The sequence below is a fragment of the Sander lucioperca genome, chromosome 18 (genome assembly GCF_008315115.2).
Source record: "Sander lucioperca isolate FBNREF2018 chromosome 18, SLUC_FBN_1.2, whole genome shotgun sequence".
In the NCBI taxonomy this organism is placed as follows: domain Eukaryota; kingdom Metazoa; phylum Chordata; class Actinopteri; order Perciformes; family Percidae; genus Sander; species Sander lucioperca.
This window is the reverse complement of record NC_050190.1, coordinates 25,467,947-25,487,270: the sequence shown is the minus strand read 5'-3', so window position 1 is coordinate 25,487,270 and position 19,324 is coordinate 25,467,947. Positions and strand designations below refer to the sequence as shown.

Sequence of the window (19,324 nt, the reverse complement as noted above, 5' to 3'; positions counted from 1 at the left end):
AGATTAAACCCTTTAAGAGCCAGATACACAAATGTACCAAAATAAAGTTTCCCAAAGTGAAACGTTACACCAAATAAAAGTCACTTTAGGGGAGATGATGGCACCCCTGTTCTTTCACATTCTTTGGCCTAATTTTCCCTGCGTGACGCTGAGACTCTTTGCGTCATTTTATACACTGTAACTGCATCTCGACATGTGAGTAAAACACCCTTTCTTTGGTTACTTATTGTGTGTTGCTCACCTGATATGAAAGTTTTGGATGTTGACATTCTTGTAGGGCGCAGTCTTCCTCTGGCACCACAACAGGAGGCCCTCTTTGGCAGATGTCTCTGCGGCCGGAGAGAAGGGATCATTGTGAAGTTGGAAGAAACTCTCAGGCTTTTACTTTGACCAACTCTCCACTAATCCCTGTTTAGTGGTGGATTAAGTGGAGGTGAAGTGAATGGGAAGCATGTGTGCTTGCTCGGGCATTTCGTGCTCTTGTTGCCAGCGGATACAGAAAGGTGTCTGGTTTTTTGTGTTGTCCCAAAACTTGTTAAATTAAATACTTTAGAACACGCCGCGCTGGAATCTAATGCTGAACAAATCGAGGCTGATCACTCCTGACATTTAAATTGGATTACATTGTAAGTGCATTATATATGTTAACCAAGGAGAGGACCATAACGCATACATGTCCAACTCCAAAAGAAAAGAGCAGTCTCTGAAACATTCACAGTCAAATTAACATGCATTAGCTCCAGTCTATATGTGGGGGGTTTTTTTAAGCTCGGTGAGACGCGTGACAAAGGTCTTAACGCTGAGACGCTGTGTCAGTGAAAAGAGTTTTCAGTTGCAAATGAAGACAGAGAGTAGGAGTTCTTTTCAATAAAGTGAATAAACAAGAAGCATGTGGAAACGTGAAAACACACACACACACACACACACACACACACACACACACACACACACACACACACTACCTTCCACAGAAATGTCTTGGATGGCGAAGCGGAGGATTATGGTCCAGATCATTCCCAGGGTCATCTTGGCGTTGCCGTCTACGATCTCTGAAAGAAGGGAAAAGCAATAACGTTGACATTTCAGGATTTACACATTTAGCAGCCACTTATAAATGTATATTTCTCACATCTGGCAGACATGCCCAGAGGCACAGATCTGCTGATTCCAGGTAAAAAACTGTCCTGATGTCTTGGGTTTAAACTGGGCTGAATGTGGTTGAAAAGTGAAAGCTAGCTGCGGAGGTTCTACAGATTGCAATGTTGGTCCACCACATTGGTCCAAACAGAACAATATGAACTACTGATTGACTGCCATACATTTTTGTGCAGACATCCTACTAAAAAGATGTATCTATCCAATACTTTAGTTCATGACCAAATACCTGCAAAACTAATGACATTCCCATCAGCCTCAGCTGTAGTTGGTGTTTAGGGATAATTAGCAAGTATTAGCATGCTAAAACACTAAACTAGGATGGCGAACATGATAAACATTGTACCTGCTAAGCATCAGCATATTAGCATTGTCATTGTGACCATGTTAGCATACTGACCTAAGCATTTAGCTTGAAGCGCCACTATGCCTAAATACCGCCTGACAGAGCTGCTAGTCAGGTCATTTTTATTCATATAGCTCAAAGGGCTTTGCAGTCTTTCCAGCTTCCAACACCCTCTATCTTAAGATGCTCAGTTTGGAAGGAAAAACTCCCCAAAAGGAAGGGGAATAAAGAAGGAACTTTAAGAAGAGCAACAGGCGTGCAATGATGTTGTGTGCTCAGACATCTATTGCACAGCTAGTCAAGCTGTAAATTCCTAATCTTGTCAGGTGTTTTAATAAGTAATTTACTCTAAGTTGAAAGGATCTGCATCGCACTGAAATATTCTTTAAATGATTGAAAACAAAAGCTAAATGTAACCCAATGTCTAAAACACAACTTCTACCTTGATGTTTTGATGGCTTTTGACCTGAAAGTCAGCGCGTATTGAACTTTTGTCCACATGTAGAGTTACCTTTTAATTTCTAGATGTCCAATATTACAAATCAATAACAAAAGAGTGCAACAGAAAGAAATAATGCCCCAATTCACAAATATGGCAACGTAACGACTTCTGGAAAGCAAAATGTGAAACAACACACTAACCATCTTTTTGAAAAAAAAGATTAGTCAATTAGTACTTCTAGAGGGGGAGACGTGTGATGATTCAGTTCAATATTTTGAGCCGGGACTTGTTAAGCTGTCAATCAGCTGCAGTGTGGCTGCAGTTGACAGCAGTGAGTGTACTGCCTCTGTCTGTCTGTGTTGTCGATAATGAAAATCCCCCTCAACAGGTCAGGTCACCCTGTTAGCCCGCCTTCAATAACCATTTGTTTCTCCCTCTAATCTAATAAGGCGTGGGGCACGAGCTCCGCCGGCCACTCGACTGTGACGGACAAACTTGGACTGGGAGATGTCAGTCAGATGTCTGTGCGTGTATCGGATCGAATTAGGGAGGCGGAAAACGTCGCGCTCAGCTGTTGGGGGCTGACACATGCAGCTACATGTTGAGATTAGTCCTAATGAACATGACTGATCAACATGGGGAAGAAACACAAATCCTGGTAATTCCCTTTGAAACTGCCCCCCCCCCGATGAGGGGCATGGATCTGACCCTTCAACCAGTCCCATCCCTCCACCACAGCGAGTGGCGAGCAGGGCTGCAGGGCCGCTCCACCAGGAGGGGATTCCAGGCGGATAATCTGTCTGGAATGCTGCTCTGGCTTAGGAGCTTTGATACTGGCCTCTGTGGACTACAAAAATAAATCTCCATCTTATCAAGTAAATTTGGTTCTTTTTGGAGCCAAAAAGTCCTTGTTTTCTTAAAACAGAAAATCTGCTAGTAAGATTATATTCATACGTTGTTTTTTTGTTTTTTTTAACAAATGGTTGATCAACAGAAAAGTAAATGACACATCCACTGTCTTAGATGTGAATATTTCTTAGTCTTCTATAATAGTAGATCAAATATTTGGTGTTTTTAGACTGCCGGTCAGACAAAACAAGTACTTTTTTTCATTATTTTCAGACATTTTATGGATCAAGTGATTGATTGATTAAACAAGAAAATATCGTGCAGATTAGTCAGTAATGAAAATAATCCTTAGTTGCAGCCCAAAAGTCCTAGAGAGTATAATTTTTATTGATTCTAGCGCAACAATCAGCCTTACTTTGACTTCTGTCAAGATTAGAGCTGGGTGTTGTTTCAAAATTTCAATACTATTGCCAATATGATAGCGGAGTTTTCAGTAACGATACTAAAATGATATTTGCTTTAAGATATATAACCGTGTTTTTTTAATAAACTTAGTTTTTTATTGAACAAAATAAGCTTAACTTCTCAAATATTAAATGTTGTCAGAATACAAACAAATAGGCCAAATTATGATTTTGAGGATTAAATTATCCAAAACAGTAAACAATACTACAATTGTGTGACTTATCTATGCCAACTTTTTGTACTTGACCATTTTTGATATTTGTTGCTATGGTCACATTGACTTTTAGAAAATTGTTGAAACAGGTTGATCTGTATTGGAAACTAGTTAGATTAATGAATGCACTGGCAGATGTGTTTTTACTCATTTTAAGAAAATAAGACTTTATAATAGTTTAAAAACCGAGTGTTGGACAACAATGACTTGATGAGATAGAGATTCTTGCAGCGTGGGTGTTCATACCCAGACTGCAGCACAGAGCAGGCAGGGGGAGAATCATGAGCTAGAATATGTGCAATCATTACCTTATCGATCCACGTTTCATGGAGATGTAGCAGGATTATGCACTAATCAGCTGATTTTTTCAGTTACACCTCAGGGGTTATTAAATCATTTTCCTTACAAGGATTTATTTTAACATGTTTATGTCAGACAGTGAAAGACACAGATCCCCTGTGTGTAGAGCTGCAACGATTAATCTATTAGTTGTCAACTAGTCTCGCTTTGCCAGACCTCCCGCCACAGCGCTGCGGAGGAGGTTTCGGCTAGTCCACACAGCATTCCGGGATGGTAGAAAAACTTGCTCTGGTTGATTGTCATTTCTTTGAACCTAAGCGCCAGACGGAGCCACGGTGTTCGTTCAAAAGTTGTTTTACTCGTTCCAACAGAAAACTCAGATTGGACAGATCTAGCAGGTCTAGCTAACTGTCTGGATTTACCCTGCAGAGATCTTATTTACATTTTTTACCATGTTTTGATATTTTATAGACCAAACAATTATTCCATTAATCACAGCCCTACCTGTGTGTTTAACATGGATTTGACTAATTTGTTCATATTCTTTAAATGGTCGGTTCACCAAAAATTCCAAAATGACATTTACCCCGAGTGGTGTCTGGCCATGCAGTTTGGGTTTTATGTACTAAGGTTTTAAGATATGCCTCTGAAATCTCTGTTGCCATCCCAAAACACTGGGCTTTAACAGGGAGCATTCAAAATGACATTTGCCAACAGTTTTCATGAGGACTATTTCTTCAGTGGAAATTAGTTCCAGCAGGAATTGTTTTTCAAAGTTTTCAGAGTTTTTCAAATATATCCTCTTTCAGTGCTTTTGAGCAACACAATAAAATGTTTGTTCTCCTCCATTGTATTATCTCAAAACCTAAAATATCTGCGGCACGGCCAAATACCACGAGGGGTTAGCAGAACAAAATATGTATGTTGAGTGACCTGACCCTTTAAGAGCCTTCAGATATGTATGGCTTAGTGGACACAGTTTGTAGTTTCTGTTTGCAACCAGTGTTGGGAGTAACTAGTTACATGTAACTGTTTTACGTAATCTGTTACAGTTACCGTAACCTATTAAAATGTTCATGATTACATTATGGGGTTACGTCTGAATATTAATTTTGTTGCTTTGCATGTTTTTCATGTGCACAATAGCTTCTTTTGCCATTTCCGTCCACAGCTGTTGTTCAGTAAAGTTGAATGATTTCTGATGCTTTCGATTGGTTCTCCTGTTTGAATTTGCAGCGCCACCAGTCTGACAGTTCAATTGCCTCTCAAGCTGTTGGAGGGTCGCCACTATGGCTACGGAAAGTGATGGTTAACAGTTGAAAACATTCATTAGAAATTTTGAAAAGTAATTAAATGTAATAAGTTACATTACTTTGATGAAGTAATTAAAATAGTTACACTACTATAACATTTTAATTATGGTAACCTATTACATTTCCAAAGTAACCCTGCCAACACTGTTTGCAACACATGTGCAAAGTCTGTCAACTGTGGAAGATGCCAGAGGGGTGTGTGTTGTTGTGAAAGAGGGAGATAGGTAGATAGTGAGAGGAAGAGGAAAAGAGAGTGTTTACTTGGCTAAAGAGTTGCTTACTCTCCGATGGGAGGAGGATGGACATCCCCAAGTTATTTGTGCTGAACAATGAGCAGCCTCAGCCCCTGAGGGGATTGCTGATCCTTAAGATCACTTTCAGAAAATGCACCGCGAAGCACAACCTCCGACGGAACTACCCTGAATAAGGATCTCATTAAACTGCACAGCAGCCAGCAGCACTGCTATGGTAACGAGAGAGAGAGGGCCAGAGACTACATTGTAGGCCTACATAACTATTCACAGAATAACAGGCAGAATAGTAGCTATTGATTTGGCTGATGGCCTAATTAAAATCGATAGGTGACAGTCGGAGATGTAAACAAACTTAGAGACGGTTACTTTGTGAAGAAATCCCTGACCTTTATCTTCTGGCTGACAGCGATGTGACATCACTCACCCTCTGCTCCGATAGACACCAGCTTCACTCCTTTGCCGGTGATGAAGTCAAGAGCTTTGTTGACGTTGGAGATCTTGTGCACTCTCATCTTGCCTCTCTCGGGTTTGGCCAAGCGTTCGCCTAGATAGGGAAACACGAGATGGCGGGAAGATAGAGGATGATGGGTATATCTGGCGGTTTCTCAAAGTAATCACGTTTAAAATAAATCACAGTTTTTTCTGGAACAAAACATAAAATAAAAGAGAAATCGTGCCAAGGAGACAAGGTTGCAGAAAATACTGGAGCACAGCTTTCCTCAAAACTAGTAAAAGTTTTTCAACCTTACGTGATATTTCTTATGGTTTTAAAGAGATAGTTTGACATTTTGGGAAATACTTGCTGAGAGTTAGCTTAGAAGGTTGGAGGGTTGTCCTGAATGCCATTTTTTTGTGCTTCAAAAGCTTTGGTACTAATCAATAGCAAATATTCGAAGCTTCTGATCTGGACTCAGCCAGCCAGTGCCACACCTCACCAGAGCGCAGTGGCATTACGCACGGCCGCACTATTTCTACCGTCATTAAATCGCCTGAACGACACCAGACTACTGCAGTATATCCACACAGATCCCTACACATCAGACTGCTCGGTTATAACTTAACAATTCTCCGTTCTCGGCTGAGATGGACGGAATAGCGCTGCATAAATTAGCCAGCAGCTAGCGGACATGTAGCTGCTTAATCCAGACAAAACTCACAGTGAATTACAGCCTGCATGTAAATTTTTTCAGGGTTCATTCATTATTAAATTATTTTTTTTTTATTTTTTGAGGATTCAGATATTATTCCTATTATATTGACGGAAAAAGAAAACAAAAAAAACAAATATTCAAATCCTAAAAATTGAAAATCAAATACCTACCCAACAAACGAATATCTGGGTTAGTTGAGTACTGTGGTCCAGCCCTAGAGGATTAATACCAATCTAAGACATGACAGTGGTATCAATCTTTTCTTCTGTCAGCAAGAAAGCAAAAATGTCCCAAAAATATCAAACTATTCCTTTAAGACCGATCCAAACTCGGCATGTGACAGCGCTGTCCATGCCAACGGTTGTCCTTCAGGTAATCCTGTTAAGTAAAACACAGTTTACCTGAGATGACCTCCAGCAGCAGCATGAGTTTCAGTCCATCCCGGAAGTCCTCCTCGATGTTCTCGATCTGCGTTCCTGCTTTCCTCAGGTGAGAGTTACACCAAGCTGTAAATGTCTACGGAGACGGAGGAGAAGGAGAACACAATCCATCAGTCACAGCACTCCTAGACATATAGTTACATAATGTATGTGTCTGCGGCAGCCAGCCGGTCACGATGCTTGCTGGGAAAGGGACCGGAGTCCCTTTAAGTTTGTTCATAACGCAGTTATCGAATTCACACTATTTTTGCAACCTGTTGATGATGGCACCAGTCCAATCTATTTAACCTGGCAAGGCTAACATCGCCAGAGGCAGGATTATATTTGGGTCGTTAAACATAAAGGCAGCAGGTCGGTGTATGAAGAAGTGAGATTTTTTACTGCTAGAAGACAAAGGTTTAAGCCTCCCATGTTGTCACAACATGAAGAGTCTACAGCCTTGATAGCTGCTCTGTGAGGCTGTACTTTAACACAGCGCTGCTTTGAGCTAAATGCTAACACCAGCATAGCAACATGCTCACATTGTCAATGCTAATGCTGCTGTTTATCAGGTATAATGTTTACCATGTTTACCATCTTAGTTTAGCGTGTTAGCATGACAAGATTTGCTAATAAGCCATAAATATAAGTACAGCTGAGGCAGGTATTTGATCATAAAGCAAAGTATAATTGGGGCTGCCATGGCACTGTCCGTAGGGACTTGGCTTGGGAACTGAAGGGTCGCTTCTGGTTCAAGTAAACACGCTGTAGACCAAGTACGGAGCATGGACTGATGCCAGTTCACCTCCTGGGCACTGCCAAGGCCATGAGCAAGGCACCACACCCCCAACTGCTCAGGGCGCCTGTCCATGGGCAGCAGTTGCCCCCTCACTCTGACATCCCACCATTTGTGCATGTATGGGTCCTGAGCATGTGTGTGTATTTCAGGCCTGTCTATAACTGTAACAACAGAGTGAAAAAATTGAATTTCAGCTTGTGGGATTAATAAAGTATGTCTTCTTCTTATTGGAGAAATTAAAACTGATGATGGCGCTAGAGGAAAAGTTAATCAAAAGTTATTACAACTCATCCTGAGGCCAACATGAATGTCTATACCAAGTTGCGTTGCATAGTTGCTGAGATTTTTCACTCAAAACCGCAAATGTCATCCTCATGGTGGTGCTAGATGAAATGTGAGCGGATCCCTTAAGTCAGTGGGATTCGTCCTCTGAGAGCCATGGAAGTGTGTACATGCCAATCCATCCAATAGAGGACAAGATATTTTAGCATGGACCAAAGTGGTGTACCGACTGACCAACAGACCAGCAGACGGCCATCCATAGGGCCTTGCTAATAGCTCAAATCTGTGTTCAATGTGTCTGTGAGCGAAACACTAAATCAGTACCAGCTGGGTGAATGTTCTTTTGTATCTGAACCAGATCTGTTGACTAATACATGTGTTTCCTGTTGGTTTATTCACACACTCCCACCCTGTCATGACAACCTTTCCCTGTGCTGCTGACAAGCTTATGTACTGCACTCTCTCCTTGGAGCCACGGCACACTGGAGCATTGTATACTGTATACAGTAGGTGTAGCAGGCCTTTGGATTCTCTGGCATTGCTGGCATGCAAACATACTAACGGGAAACATCTGGAGCAGGAGCTTAGCCGCCCAACAGGAGCTGGCAATGACGAGTGGACCCGCCATGCACCCCGCTGTGAACGCCTCTTTATGAGTTCCCGGGTTAATTACACCCAGTGCCGAAACACCAGGCACCATGTTTCCACCAGAGAGCTGGAGGAGGACCTGCAGGAGCACAGCCAGGCGTTTATGAAAGCCTGCTCTGTCTTTTACTGGCCTGCATTCAACTGACGGGGGAACAAAAGCCACTTAAAAGTCACTGGTGAGCTGCTTTGGAGCACTCGTGGAACTTCCGCGATGAGGTCACTCTTAAAAATGGAGTGGCATGAGGTTTACACGGCTATCAATAAACTCAAGAGTCGGGTTTCAGATGTGTGCGAGTTTGCTGCCATGCGGTGGGAGTTTCAACCAATGAAAAAACCAAGGGATACTGCAGAAGATGTGGAGGGAGACGGGCAGATTATATGGTGCTTTATCTCCAAGGGTAGAACTGACAGAAAAAGACCAGCACTGAAGATTTATGGGCAACCGGCAGACACACGCCCTGAGCCCATAGGATATTCCTCCAAAGCTAGGCATGATTTAAGTCAAGCTTGAACAGGCACTAAGATATTTCAATTAATCCTAATCAATAGACCCTTTAGAGGCTTGGCAAAGATTTTAAACGGTTGAAGCAGGGCTGTGGTGTCAGCAGCTAACGCGAATTCTGTATAATTTAATCAAAGTGTTACGTCAAGGTTGTTTCTGCCTCTGCAGATTCAGGTTCTCACAATGTTGAGGTTTTCTTTTTTTTTGGTCCAGAATGTCATTTTGAATGTCAGCCCGTTCTTTCTCTTCCCTTTTATGGTTCACTTTCCCACCGCTTAACTTAACGTGAACACCTTAAAACAATGACAGAAGGGAAACTCAAAGTGCTGTAAGGGAATTTTGCTAATTTCCTCAAATGGCAGCAAGAGGTAACTAAAAACGTTGACCTTTAGTAAGCTGACATCTTGTTAATGTAACATCAGCAAAATGCACACACAGCCAATGAGACCTCCTAATACCATCATTTCAGATAGAAGGTACAAAGGGGTAATGGGACCGGTGTTTTAAGGAGATAAAATGAGCACATTTTTACTTAAAACTCCTGCTTAGTGCAGCTTTACCAGGACCAGACATCCGAAAATGTCAAAAGGAAGTCAGCCCTGTAAAGAGCACAGTGGTGAAAACGACTGAAAGTTCACAGAAGGAATGTTAGCTTGTTAAATGTGTTGGACGGAGGGTAAGTTTGTCTGCTCTGGGGCTGGGCGACAGGCCTCCTCCTGAAAGGAATTAGCCGGCCCTCCTGCAGCTCCTCTAACTCTCTGGGTCACTGTGGACCTTGGCAGCAGCACACAGGCTGGCAGCCACCTGCACTGTCACATGACCCACTGGCTGTGTTTCGGTCAACACTCCCAGGGCCTTCAGGTGTTCTGGGGCTCTTGGCAGGTCACGACACAGAGTTACCGGCCCACTGGTTGCAGCGGCTGATCACTCCATGAGCAGACATCACAGATAGGGCTTCAAAGGGAAAACCTTTGGTCAGTCTCACATAATCTATAAATGATGTATTGTACAAAGAAAGTATGACGAATATATATATATATATATATATATATATATATAAAAAAACAGTCTGCTCTGTGGAAGCCAGTCCTCGATGCTTTCAGAGTTTTGGCTAACCTTTATAGGATTTGGGGAAGTTTACTCTCCAACAATGCCAGCAAGGTTACCCGAGATAGCATTACATTTGCCAAACACATTGGTTAGTCCTCATCCTAAAAGCCTTTTTTTAAGGTTAACATACAGTGTGAAAATACAAACAACGACACACTAAAGCAGCCAAACAGAGTGTTAAAACGACACAATAGTCTGAACGTAGAGCTGGGCGATATGGAGGAAGTCAAATATCACAATTTTTTTTACCAAATAAGTTGATGTCGATATTGCACAATATTGTAGGGTTGACAATTGGTGCTTTCACAAAATATTTACACAATGATAGTTTTAAATAATAATCATCACTAATATGGATTTATTGACTAAGTGGGTAAATGCAAATAAGTAAGTGTGACATCACTCTACTGTAATGTAGCCTTTAAAACCAGGAAAAGACAACAATTATGCCATATTACGATATCCAAATTTAAGGACGATATCTAGCCTCATATATCGATATATTGCCTAGCATTACCTGAACGTTCGCATTATCATACCTATAAGACAAGACATACTATTTTTTTTTTTCATGGATCGTTGACTGGAGAGGATGCTAACGTTTAGCCTGGGACATGTAGCCTCAGTCTTTTAGCACACGATCATGTATGTAGCCATGGAGTCCATATTTAGGCCTCTTTTTACAGGCTTCTTGTTTTAAAACAAGTCCTCTGGCAACATTTTAAATGTGGCATTGTCAACCAACCCATGGAGCTAAAGTTAGCTTAATTAGCAAGCTAGCTATAGCTGAAAAATCAGCTAGAAATGAGAAGCTTATGAACAAACTATTAATTACCTGCAGTAGGTAGAGAGACAGTGACAGAACCACTAGTTAATTCATTTACACTAGTTTGTCTTTGTAACTCAGTACGATGTAATTAATTGTTGTGGTGGCCGACTGAAGGAGTCACTGGAGAAAAAAGCCCCCAGAGAGTTGTGTTGTCATCGGTTGCTATCGCTCCAATGCAACTGCAGCCGTTGGTTCTTACCCTTTACAGAAGTATTTATATCCAAAGGAGCTGGCAGGAAGAGTAATATCATCACAAACATGTACCACGAGTGAGGCTTTATCCTCAGATGGTGTTATCAGATAAAGTATATGCACTGATAACCTATGACAATCACTGTATTAAAGCGGTTTGTTATTATGAAATGTGAATTACTTATTTTTGCTCAGCCAGATTTATCTACTTCTACACCATTCGGGTATATCCTCCACTTCCAAGAATGACTTTTGACAAAAGCCAGATCCAACAACTGGTGTAAACCTGTTGGGGAGAACAATATCAACACTAAGACCTAGAGTTGATTATCATAAGGATCGGTATCGGGGCCAATCTGGGCACATTTATATTTTGATATTGGCTAAAATAAAGCCCATCAAAATCCAACTGTAGCGGACTGAGTGTTTCTGTAATTCCAACAACTTCAACGAGTGAGACGTCTCATCTGTGGCGAATCGCCTCACATCAATTTCAGGAGTTGGACCCTGTCAACTAAACTCTAATTCATATCATATCAATAATTTAGGCTTAAACGCACTAATTTTGAACCAGGGCCTCCAGTATGTTAATGAAGACGCTTGTGAAAAATAAGGTTTGTTCGATTAAGTAGGCTACAGTGGTTATTTCAATGTGTTAGATACATATTTAAATCACCATTTAAGCAAATATAATATACAGTATATAAGTATCAGATCGGCATTGGAGCTACCTAATATCAAAGGCCAAGAAAACTTGATCAGGAAATTCCTAGTAAGAGCACAAGTAACACGTTTTTTGCTGTTTTTAAGTGTCTGGAAGCTGCATTGCTCTGCAGTTTACTGAGGCTCCTGTTGGTGGAGAAATCTGTCTCTCTGCCAAGTTCACAGTAGATTTCCATCTGTATAATTGTTGAAAGCTGGGTGCATAATGGCGGGTCTTGTAAGCAATTGCTGTTAAATGTATGGGATGTCCAAAAAAACGCTCTGCATCATTGTCTTGGATTACCTATAAAAGGATGGATCCTAATTATAAACAACAGAACAACAAAACATACCCCACCATGTGATGTACATTACAAACAGCTGTTTAACAGTGTATGTGTTAAGTGTTTGGAGAGGCATAAGAATTTGCAGTCTACCGACTGTTTGTAGTACACAGTACTTAGCTGTGTACAGTATAGTGTGCGTCGTATGATCCCTGTGCACTCTATGTGTGATCGTGCTGTCCTTGGACAATTTGTGTCAGAGCCGTATGTGCTGTGAATCTCTAAGCTGTTAAAATGTCTGCTCCAGAGTCATGGAGACCAATTCCTGCTCATCAACAACGTGCCAGTGAAAATCATTCTCATTGCTGTGACAGTCTGTTTCAGTTTCAGTACAGCATGTCGTGTGACGGAGCAAAGTGAAAGCACGGCTGACTGACTGACTGTCTGCGGGAGGAACTGGAGGGTCGTAAATTATGAGAGCCCCTCTCCCCTCCTCTGCTCTCTCTCTCGTCTCAGCCTCCCAGAACTGAGGCGGGTTGTAAAAACAACAGGGGGTCAAGAGCCGGAGGAATCTGCTCCGCATCAATTTCAGGGAAAGTTGCCAGTCAGCGTCATTATGGCAGCATTTTTCCAATGGCAACCACTTAACGCAAAGCTCAGCAAACAACATACCTGAAGCGTCAACTAGTGTGGGTTTTTTTAGCCTTTTTCCCAGACTGATATAACAACATAGTTAAATAGTTACACTTGAATATTTTTTTTTAAATACAATTACTAATTTTCTTGCAGAGAGTTGGATGAGGAGATTGATACCACTCTATCAGTTAGCTGAATTTATAATCTGGCCCAGAAAATTACACTTACACTTTCACACTTTGGCTGTTTTAGATTTAACAAATGAGATATAACATGTTCATTAGTGATATTTTCATTAGTGTTGGTAGGTTGATTGTGTTAGCTTTGACAGAGCCAGGCTAGCTGTCCCCCCCCCCCCCCCCGTTTCCAGTCTAGTACTAAGCTTAGCGGCTTTCTGTGAATAGGTGTATTTCCCAAAATGTCTAACTATTATGCATCAAAATTCGCTCTTAACTGTGGAAATACTTTTGCAACATAACTACAATTCGAGGTCCACTTATTAGCATTTTCCAGAGATTGGTTTATCAGTATAGCATTAACATGAATGCTTGTACTTTCATGATGAAGACCTGTGCAGACAGTGTGATTAGGTTGAAAGCTCTGGGAAAAGCTAGCACGTAGACCCCAAGTTGGTATCGTTTTGTCAAACTAGATTATATTGAACGTCAAATCTGAATTTCAATACTAAATGCAAAACGGATGAGAAGTACTAATAGAGCTATGGATTAACAGTGACTAAGCTTATATGTCAGTGACATCTTTTATATACGGTATATATTATATTTTTATTATATATTTTCGGTTTTAGATTTATTTTTTTTAATAGAGTGCCTTTCCTGAGTGCCAAGATACAGATGAAAATAAATTTGAACTTGATGTCAACAGATCCATCGTTATGACATGTGACCGCATGACACGTTTAAAAAAACCCAGAAAAAATTGTTTTGTTTAGTTTTCTGATTATCAACTATTCGAGTAATCAACCATTTGCTGTTAGCACAAATAACTACATAAACCGTCTTTAACCATTACATAAGAGCTTTACCTTTCTCTACCTGTACTGAACCACATCATCTAAGTACAATCTGATGATAAAAACATCACGACACAAAAAGAAAAGCGTTCAACCCATCATATATAGTATTCCTATTTTAAAACTCACTCTCTCCTCGCTCCTGTGCCTTTCCCCACCTCTCTCTCTCAGCTCCCAGCCTCCCCCCTCGTCCACTCCCCACTCCATTAATCAACCTCAGTTAGGAAAATATTTCCTGCGTCTCTGCCAGGTCCATATTAGTACAATCCTTTTACTGAAACAAGCCAGCTCATGAGTGCGAGCCCCTGCCATATCCGAACACACGGGCAGGCAGACAAGTCTAGAAGAGAGAGAGGAAAGGCAGATAGTGCTGGCAGAGTGTCTGACACAGGAAGGCGCTTTTCAACACTGTGGCCAGTTTCTCAAGCCTGAGTCTCCAGCTCAGGGTACCAGAGGGCCTCTCATGTCTCGATGAAACCCCAGACACGGGGAGATAAATTGCAAGAAAAAGAAAAATGTCTTTAAAAATATCTTTCCAGCATCTCCTCCAGAAAGCTCATTAAAGCAGGAGAGAGAAGCTGAGAGGAGGTCAAATAGGGGGTAAAACACATTTCTCTTTAGAATCAAATCCACAACATTAAACCGTAACGCCACCCACAGCTCGAGCGAGAACGAAAACTGTCTGGATGAGTTTGGGTGGGGGGAATGGGCCTCTGCGAATCCCAGAGTGCAGTTTCTCGCCCGTTAAGTCTATTTCTGCCGCCTTGGTCTCACTCAGGCTTGTGGGGGCCAGAAAAGTGCCGGTGGAAAGAGTTTCTGGTGCCAGGAAAACAGAGCTGCTAACAGCTACAGCACCTTACTCCCTCTCAGACTCCCAGATGATTTCCTGATGTGTGATGGATTAGGGCATCGCGTTTAACCAGACGAGTTGAATTGAGAGTGATCTCTGATTTGAAATGGCACCCTGGAGGGACAGCTGAGGGGGAAGGGAGAGCTGTGCATGAGGCACGACTCGCTCACGGGTGTAGCAATGGTAAACGATACAGAAGGGAAGAACCTTTCTCATTTACTTCTGCTAAGACTTTCGAGGCTGTTCAGGAGATTTGAGTTGCTTTCTTGTAGCCATGTCCTACCTTGTTGTAAACATGAAGTATTATGTAGAACAGGAAAAAGATTTGTCACACGAGCACTCCAAACAGCGAAAATTGTGCAGCAAAATCAACCAATTTTAATAAAATCACTGCGATCTGTGGATTCACTCGTGGAAGTAAATTTGCAGAAATCTTTTGCAACAAGTTCAACTTTTGGCAAACACACATTTGCAATGACGACCAATAGCAATCGCTCTTGACCAGCCTGAACTCACAGAAATACGTGAAATGACCATGACATCTTAACACCGCATTACGTGGTGGTGGCAAGTTATGTGTGACAATTATTTGCCGGCTCCACAGAAACAATGCCAATGGAAATCCCAAAGTCGGCGTAGGGACGAGGCCGGGGTGGGTGGGGCAAACATGGGACTTTGCCGCTGCAAAAGAGCCTCGGGAAGGAAGTTGTTTTAGTGGAACGTGTGTACGTTCAAAAGTTGTTTTAGTCATGCAACAGAAAACTCAGATTGGACAGATAGTCTAGCTAGCTGTCTGGATTTACCCTGCAGAGATCTGAGGAGCAGTTAACCATAGTCCTCAGAAATCCACCGGAGGTTAGAATTCCAACACAAAGAAAGAGTTAGGAAACGGGACATCGGCTGAAAAGACATGCATCCGGCGGAATTTCTGGCAGAACCAGAGCAATCCCTGAAGTGGAACGTTGTGGATATAGACTATGGATAGGAGAGCCAAAGACAGGAAAGTTGGCGAATGAAGAGCAGAAAAAAGTACAACAGAGGAGGCTATCGTAACTTATTAGCTGTGCTGAACCATCACATTTTCGTTAACCCTCCTTTGCTGGAATATAAACTTCACAAAAAGATGTTTTTATAGACACAGTCCTAGAAGTCACACCAAAGCAAGATCTAGATCTTCACAAACATGGCGATTTCTAATTAATTAAGTTTAACAGCAAAAGGCAGGAGAGAACACATGGTACACATTTGTATTCCAAGCCTTTCAACCTACATACAACTTGTTTTTTTCAGTGTTGCCATGACAATAAATAAATCTTTAGTTCACCTGAAAACAGTTGTTGAAACTTCCGACACCTACTGCAGCGTGACTGAGCCAGAAAAAGGACAGAGAGTTACAGAATAACTTGATTTGGTAGAGATGCCTCAATTTGGTCAAAACATAAACAAACAAGCTAGAAAAGTGCAGATGCCGAAAAAGATGTGATGATGTGTGCATTTTTGACAGTGCTGTCAGTTGATATCAGATATGGGTTACATCCGAAAATAAAAAGTAACTGTCATCCAAAAAAGAAGAGAGGTTACTGCTGCCTTCAGTTTGGAGGCACAGCAGAGAGGGAAAAAGAGCCCGAGTGAAGCGCAGTGAATGGAGCGGCCATGATGCAGGATGGGCCAAGCTGCTGTCTGGATGCTCTGCAGACCGCTGTGCTGTGGCTCCATGCATCTGGCAGGAAGAGGGACTCAAAAACTAATTCCATCTCAGCAGTTGAGTGGGAGGCGAGAGAACAGAGAGGCATGACGCAAAATCTGAGGAAAATGACGGTAGAGGGCAGAACAACTACTATTCCTGATGAAGACTCAGGTGGGAAGACAGACAAATAAGACAGGGAAAGAAACAGTTTTCTCCCCCCCGGCGTCAGCATTTTGATTGCAAATTTTCCAAACAAAATCAATTACTTTCAATGAAATCGGAGCAATCAGTGGACATGCTCACGAAGGCAAAGAAAACCACGGTTAGCTTTGACATGGAGCTGAATTTTTGTGAACTCCAATTTCACAAGTCAACAATATTCCACTAGAGAGATGTGGCATGGACTGCAGTCAGTCATGACAGTCAAGACGTTGATGGTACAATGCCTCTTTAATTACCGATGTTATGTTATTGTCTGCTTCAGTGAAAGTGCGAAAGACACTACATCACCATGTTTCCATTGCCCATTTTGTGAGCAATTAAATTAATTTCTTTGTGCAATTTTCTGACCGAGAACTTAGACTAAACCATTCCATCACATAAAAAAGGGGGCACAATAGGGCTCAAAACTGATATTTGGCTGGGCACTTTTTTGCTTTTCACCACAAACTGCTGCATTTCCCAAGAAAGCGCTGGAAAAGGCTGCTACAAATCTCCTACTTTGGCTCACAGCGGACAGAAGTGACATCAACCAGTGACAATGGAAAAAACAATGAACTCTATGAAACGTTTTTATGTGGGCTTTTAAACCCACACTTTTTTGTTAAAGGGTTATTTTGGATTTTTGTAAGAATTTGCATCTTTGTTTGTATAGTTTTAGCTATTGTTCCTATCAGTAATAAAGAGATCCTGGATCTGGGAACATGGCAACATTTTTCCACTTTCAGTTTTACCACTAAATAAAGTGGTCTAGATTATCTGGCTACGCAGGTGGCTAGTTTACATCCCGTCTGATCGTTTGGCCACTCATGCTTCTTGCCCTGATGCAGATGGATGTAGTTTAATATTTTCATACCCAATGAAAATGATGGTCAAAACTTAAAATAACACCCTAGTTGCAGTAAACCAGAATATTCTATTTCAGTCATGGGCATTTTAAGGGGCACTGATGCCACCGGTCATTGAAATCGTCTGACCCTGAGACAGGCTAACAAACGTCCACAGGGGCACCCCAACATTTACACCTCCAACACAAACAGCACGACAGCGCTGAATACACAAGCGTGAGTCATGGACAGGAACAATATGGCCTTTCTGCCTCCTTAACCTGCTGGACAAATCTCTCTCTTCCTCTCTCAGTTACAGCCCAGAAGAAGCACTCTCTCTCTCTCTCTCTCTCTCTGTCTCTCTTGAACACAGGAAGGACAGGAGTCTGAGGGCCTGCCAAATAGCAGGGGGAGTGCACTGAAAGGGTCAAAGGTCATCGTTCATCCCACTCTGTCTCCTTCCTTTAAAGCTCACAGGAGAGTACAGCCTGACTACCCACCCACCCACACAATAACACAACAGTGTGTGTGTGTGTGTGTGTGTGTGTGTGTGTGTGTGTGTGTGTGTGTGTGAGACCTTTCAAACCCACAGGACTTTAACTGAAATTCTAGTCAAGATCCGAAGGTTTCCAATGATGCCAAATATGTCACCCTGATTTAGAATTAAATGTGCATACAATTAGAGACTTCATGCATTTGATTCCCAATAATGCCGCAGCAATAAAAAAAAAAAAAAAAAAAAAAAACTAGAATCACCGCCCTTGCGGTTGTATGCCTCTGCCAACCAGACAAGTTGCAGTTTGCATCGATGTCTGTCCAGAGACAAACCCTCATGAGAATGGGACAGACGTGAGGACACGCACCTCCACAATCATCAGTTCATCCTTGAGTCCAAGTAGACGTTTGGGCCTAATGTGAAGAGTCCTGAGAAACCCATAATGCCTCGCTCCGGCCTTGGCCGGATGATTGTCTTGATGAAGCTGTTGACATTGCTTTTGTTTCCTTTCCATTTTGCATTTTTTGTTTCCCTCGTCTCAGTTCAGACTAGGGCTGCAACTAACAATTATTTTCACAGTCGATTGTCATAAAATTGTCTCTCCCGGCCCATCAGAGAAGAGGAAGTGTTGTTTCCTCCAGCCTGCAGTCATGATGGAGTGCGACAGTCTCTCAGGTGCAGCATCCACCCAGCCAGGCACTCAAACAGGCTGTTACTGCAAACTGCCGACTCAGCACAGTCATCCCATTACACTTATCTATCGCCTTGGCTGCTGCTTTAGCGCACACGCGTGCACGACGGGGAGTGCGTGGAAGCAAATGCACTGTGGAGCGTGAACGCAAGTACAAAGAAAAAAACATGCTAACACAGAGACACACGTAGAGTCTGTCTGCATACAGTTTGTGCACAAATGCATGCATCCAGACGCATACAAGCAAATGCACTTCAACACGTGCACCTGCACAAGTGCATGCAGACACACACACACACACACACTCTCCACAGTTGGATCGCGTGATGACAGAGCAGTGAGCCGGTCAAAAAAGTGCAGACTGACAAAGAATAGCAGCTATTGTGACCAGTCCACTGATAATTATTCTGTTGTGGTCTTGATGCAAATTCGTGTGTGTGTGTGTGTGTGTGTGTGTGTGTGTGTGTGTGTGTGTGTGTGTGTGTGTGTGTGGATGAGAAGTCAAAGAGTGGTAGTAGCTCTTTCCTCTGCCGAGTTCATTTAACAAAGAGTGGCTCGTCTGTGAAAATGCCGCAGAGCACCTAACACTGAGCAGTTGCTATGACAACCACAAAAGCCTGGAGACCCAC

General features: G+C 42.1%; 1 protein-coding gene across 5 annotated transcripts in view; it reads right to left on the bottom strand.

The window, feature by feature from the left end:
- actn1 (actinin, alpha 1) overlaps positions 1-19,324 on the bottom strand; it is a 69,234-nt gene that overhangs the window by 31,664 nt on the left and 18,246 nt on the right. For all 5 annotated transcript variants that reach the window (XM_031309839.2, XM_031309838.2, XM_031309842.2 and 2 more), the window contains exons 2-5: positions 6,891-7,005; positions 5,763-5,882; positions 963-1,049; positions 242-329 (exon numbers count right to left, since the gene is read on the bottom strand). In XM_031309839.2, the coding sequence (XP_031165699.1) occupies positions 242-329; positions 963-1,049; positions 5,763-5,882; positions 6,891-7,005 (410 nt within the window). The remainder of the gene's footprint in view (positions 1-241; positions 330-962; positions 1,050-5,762; positions 5,883-6,890; positions 7,006-19,324) is intronic.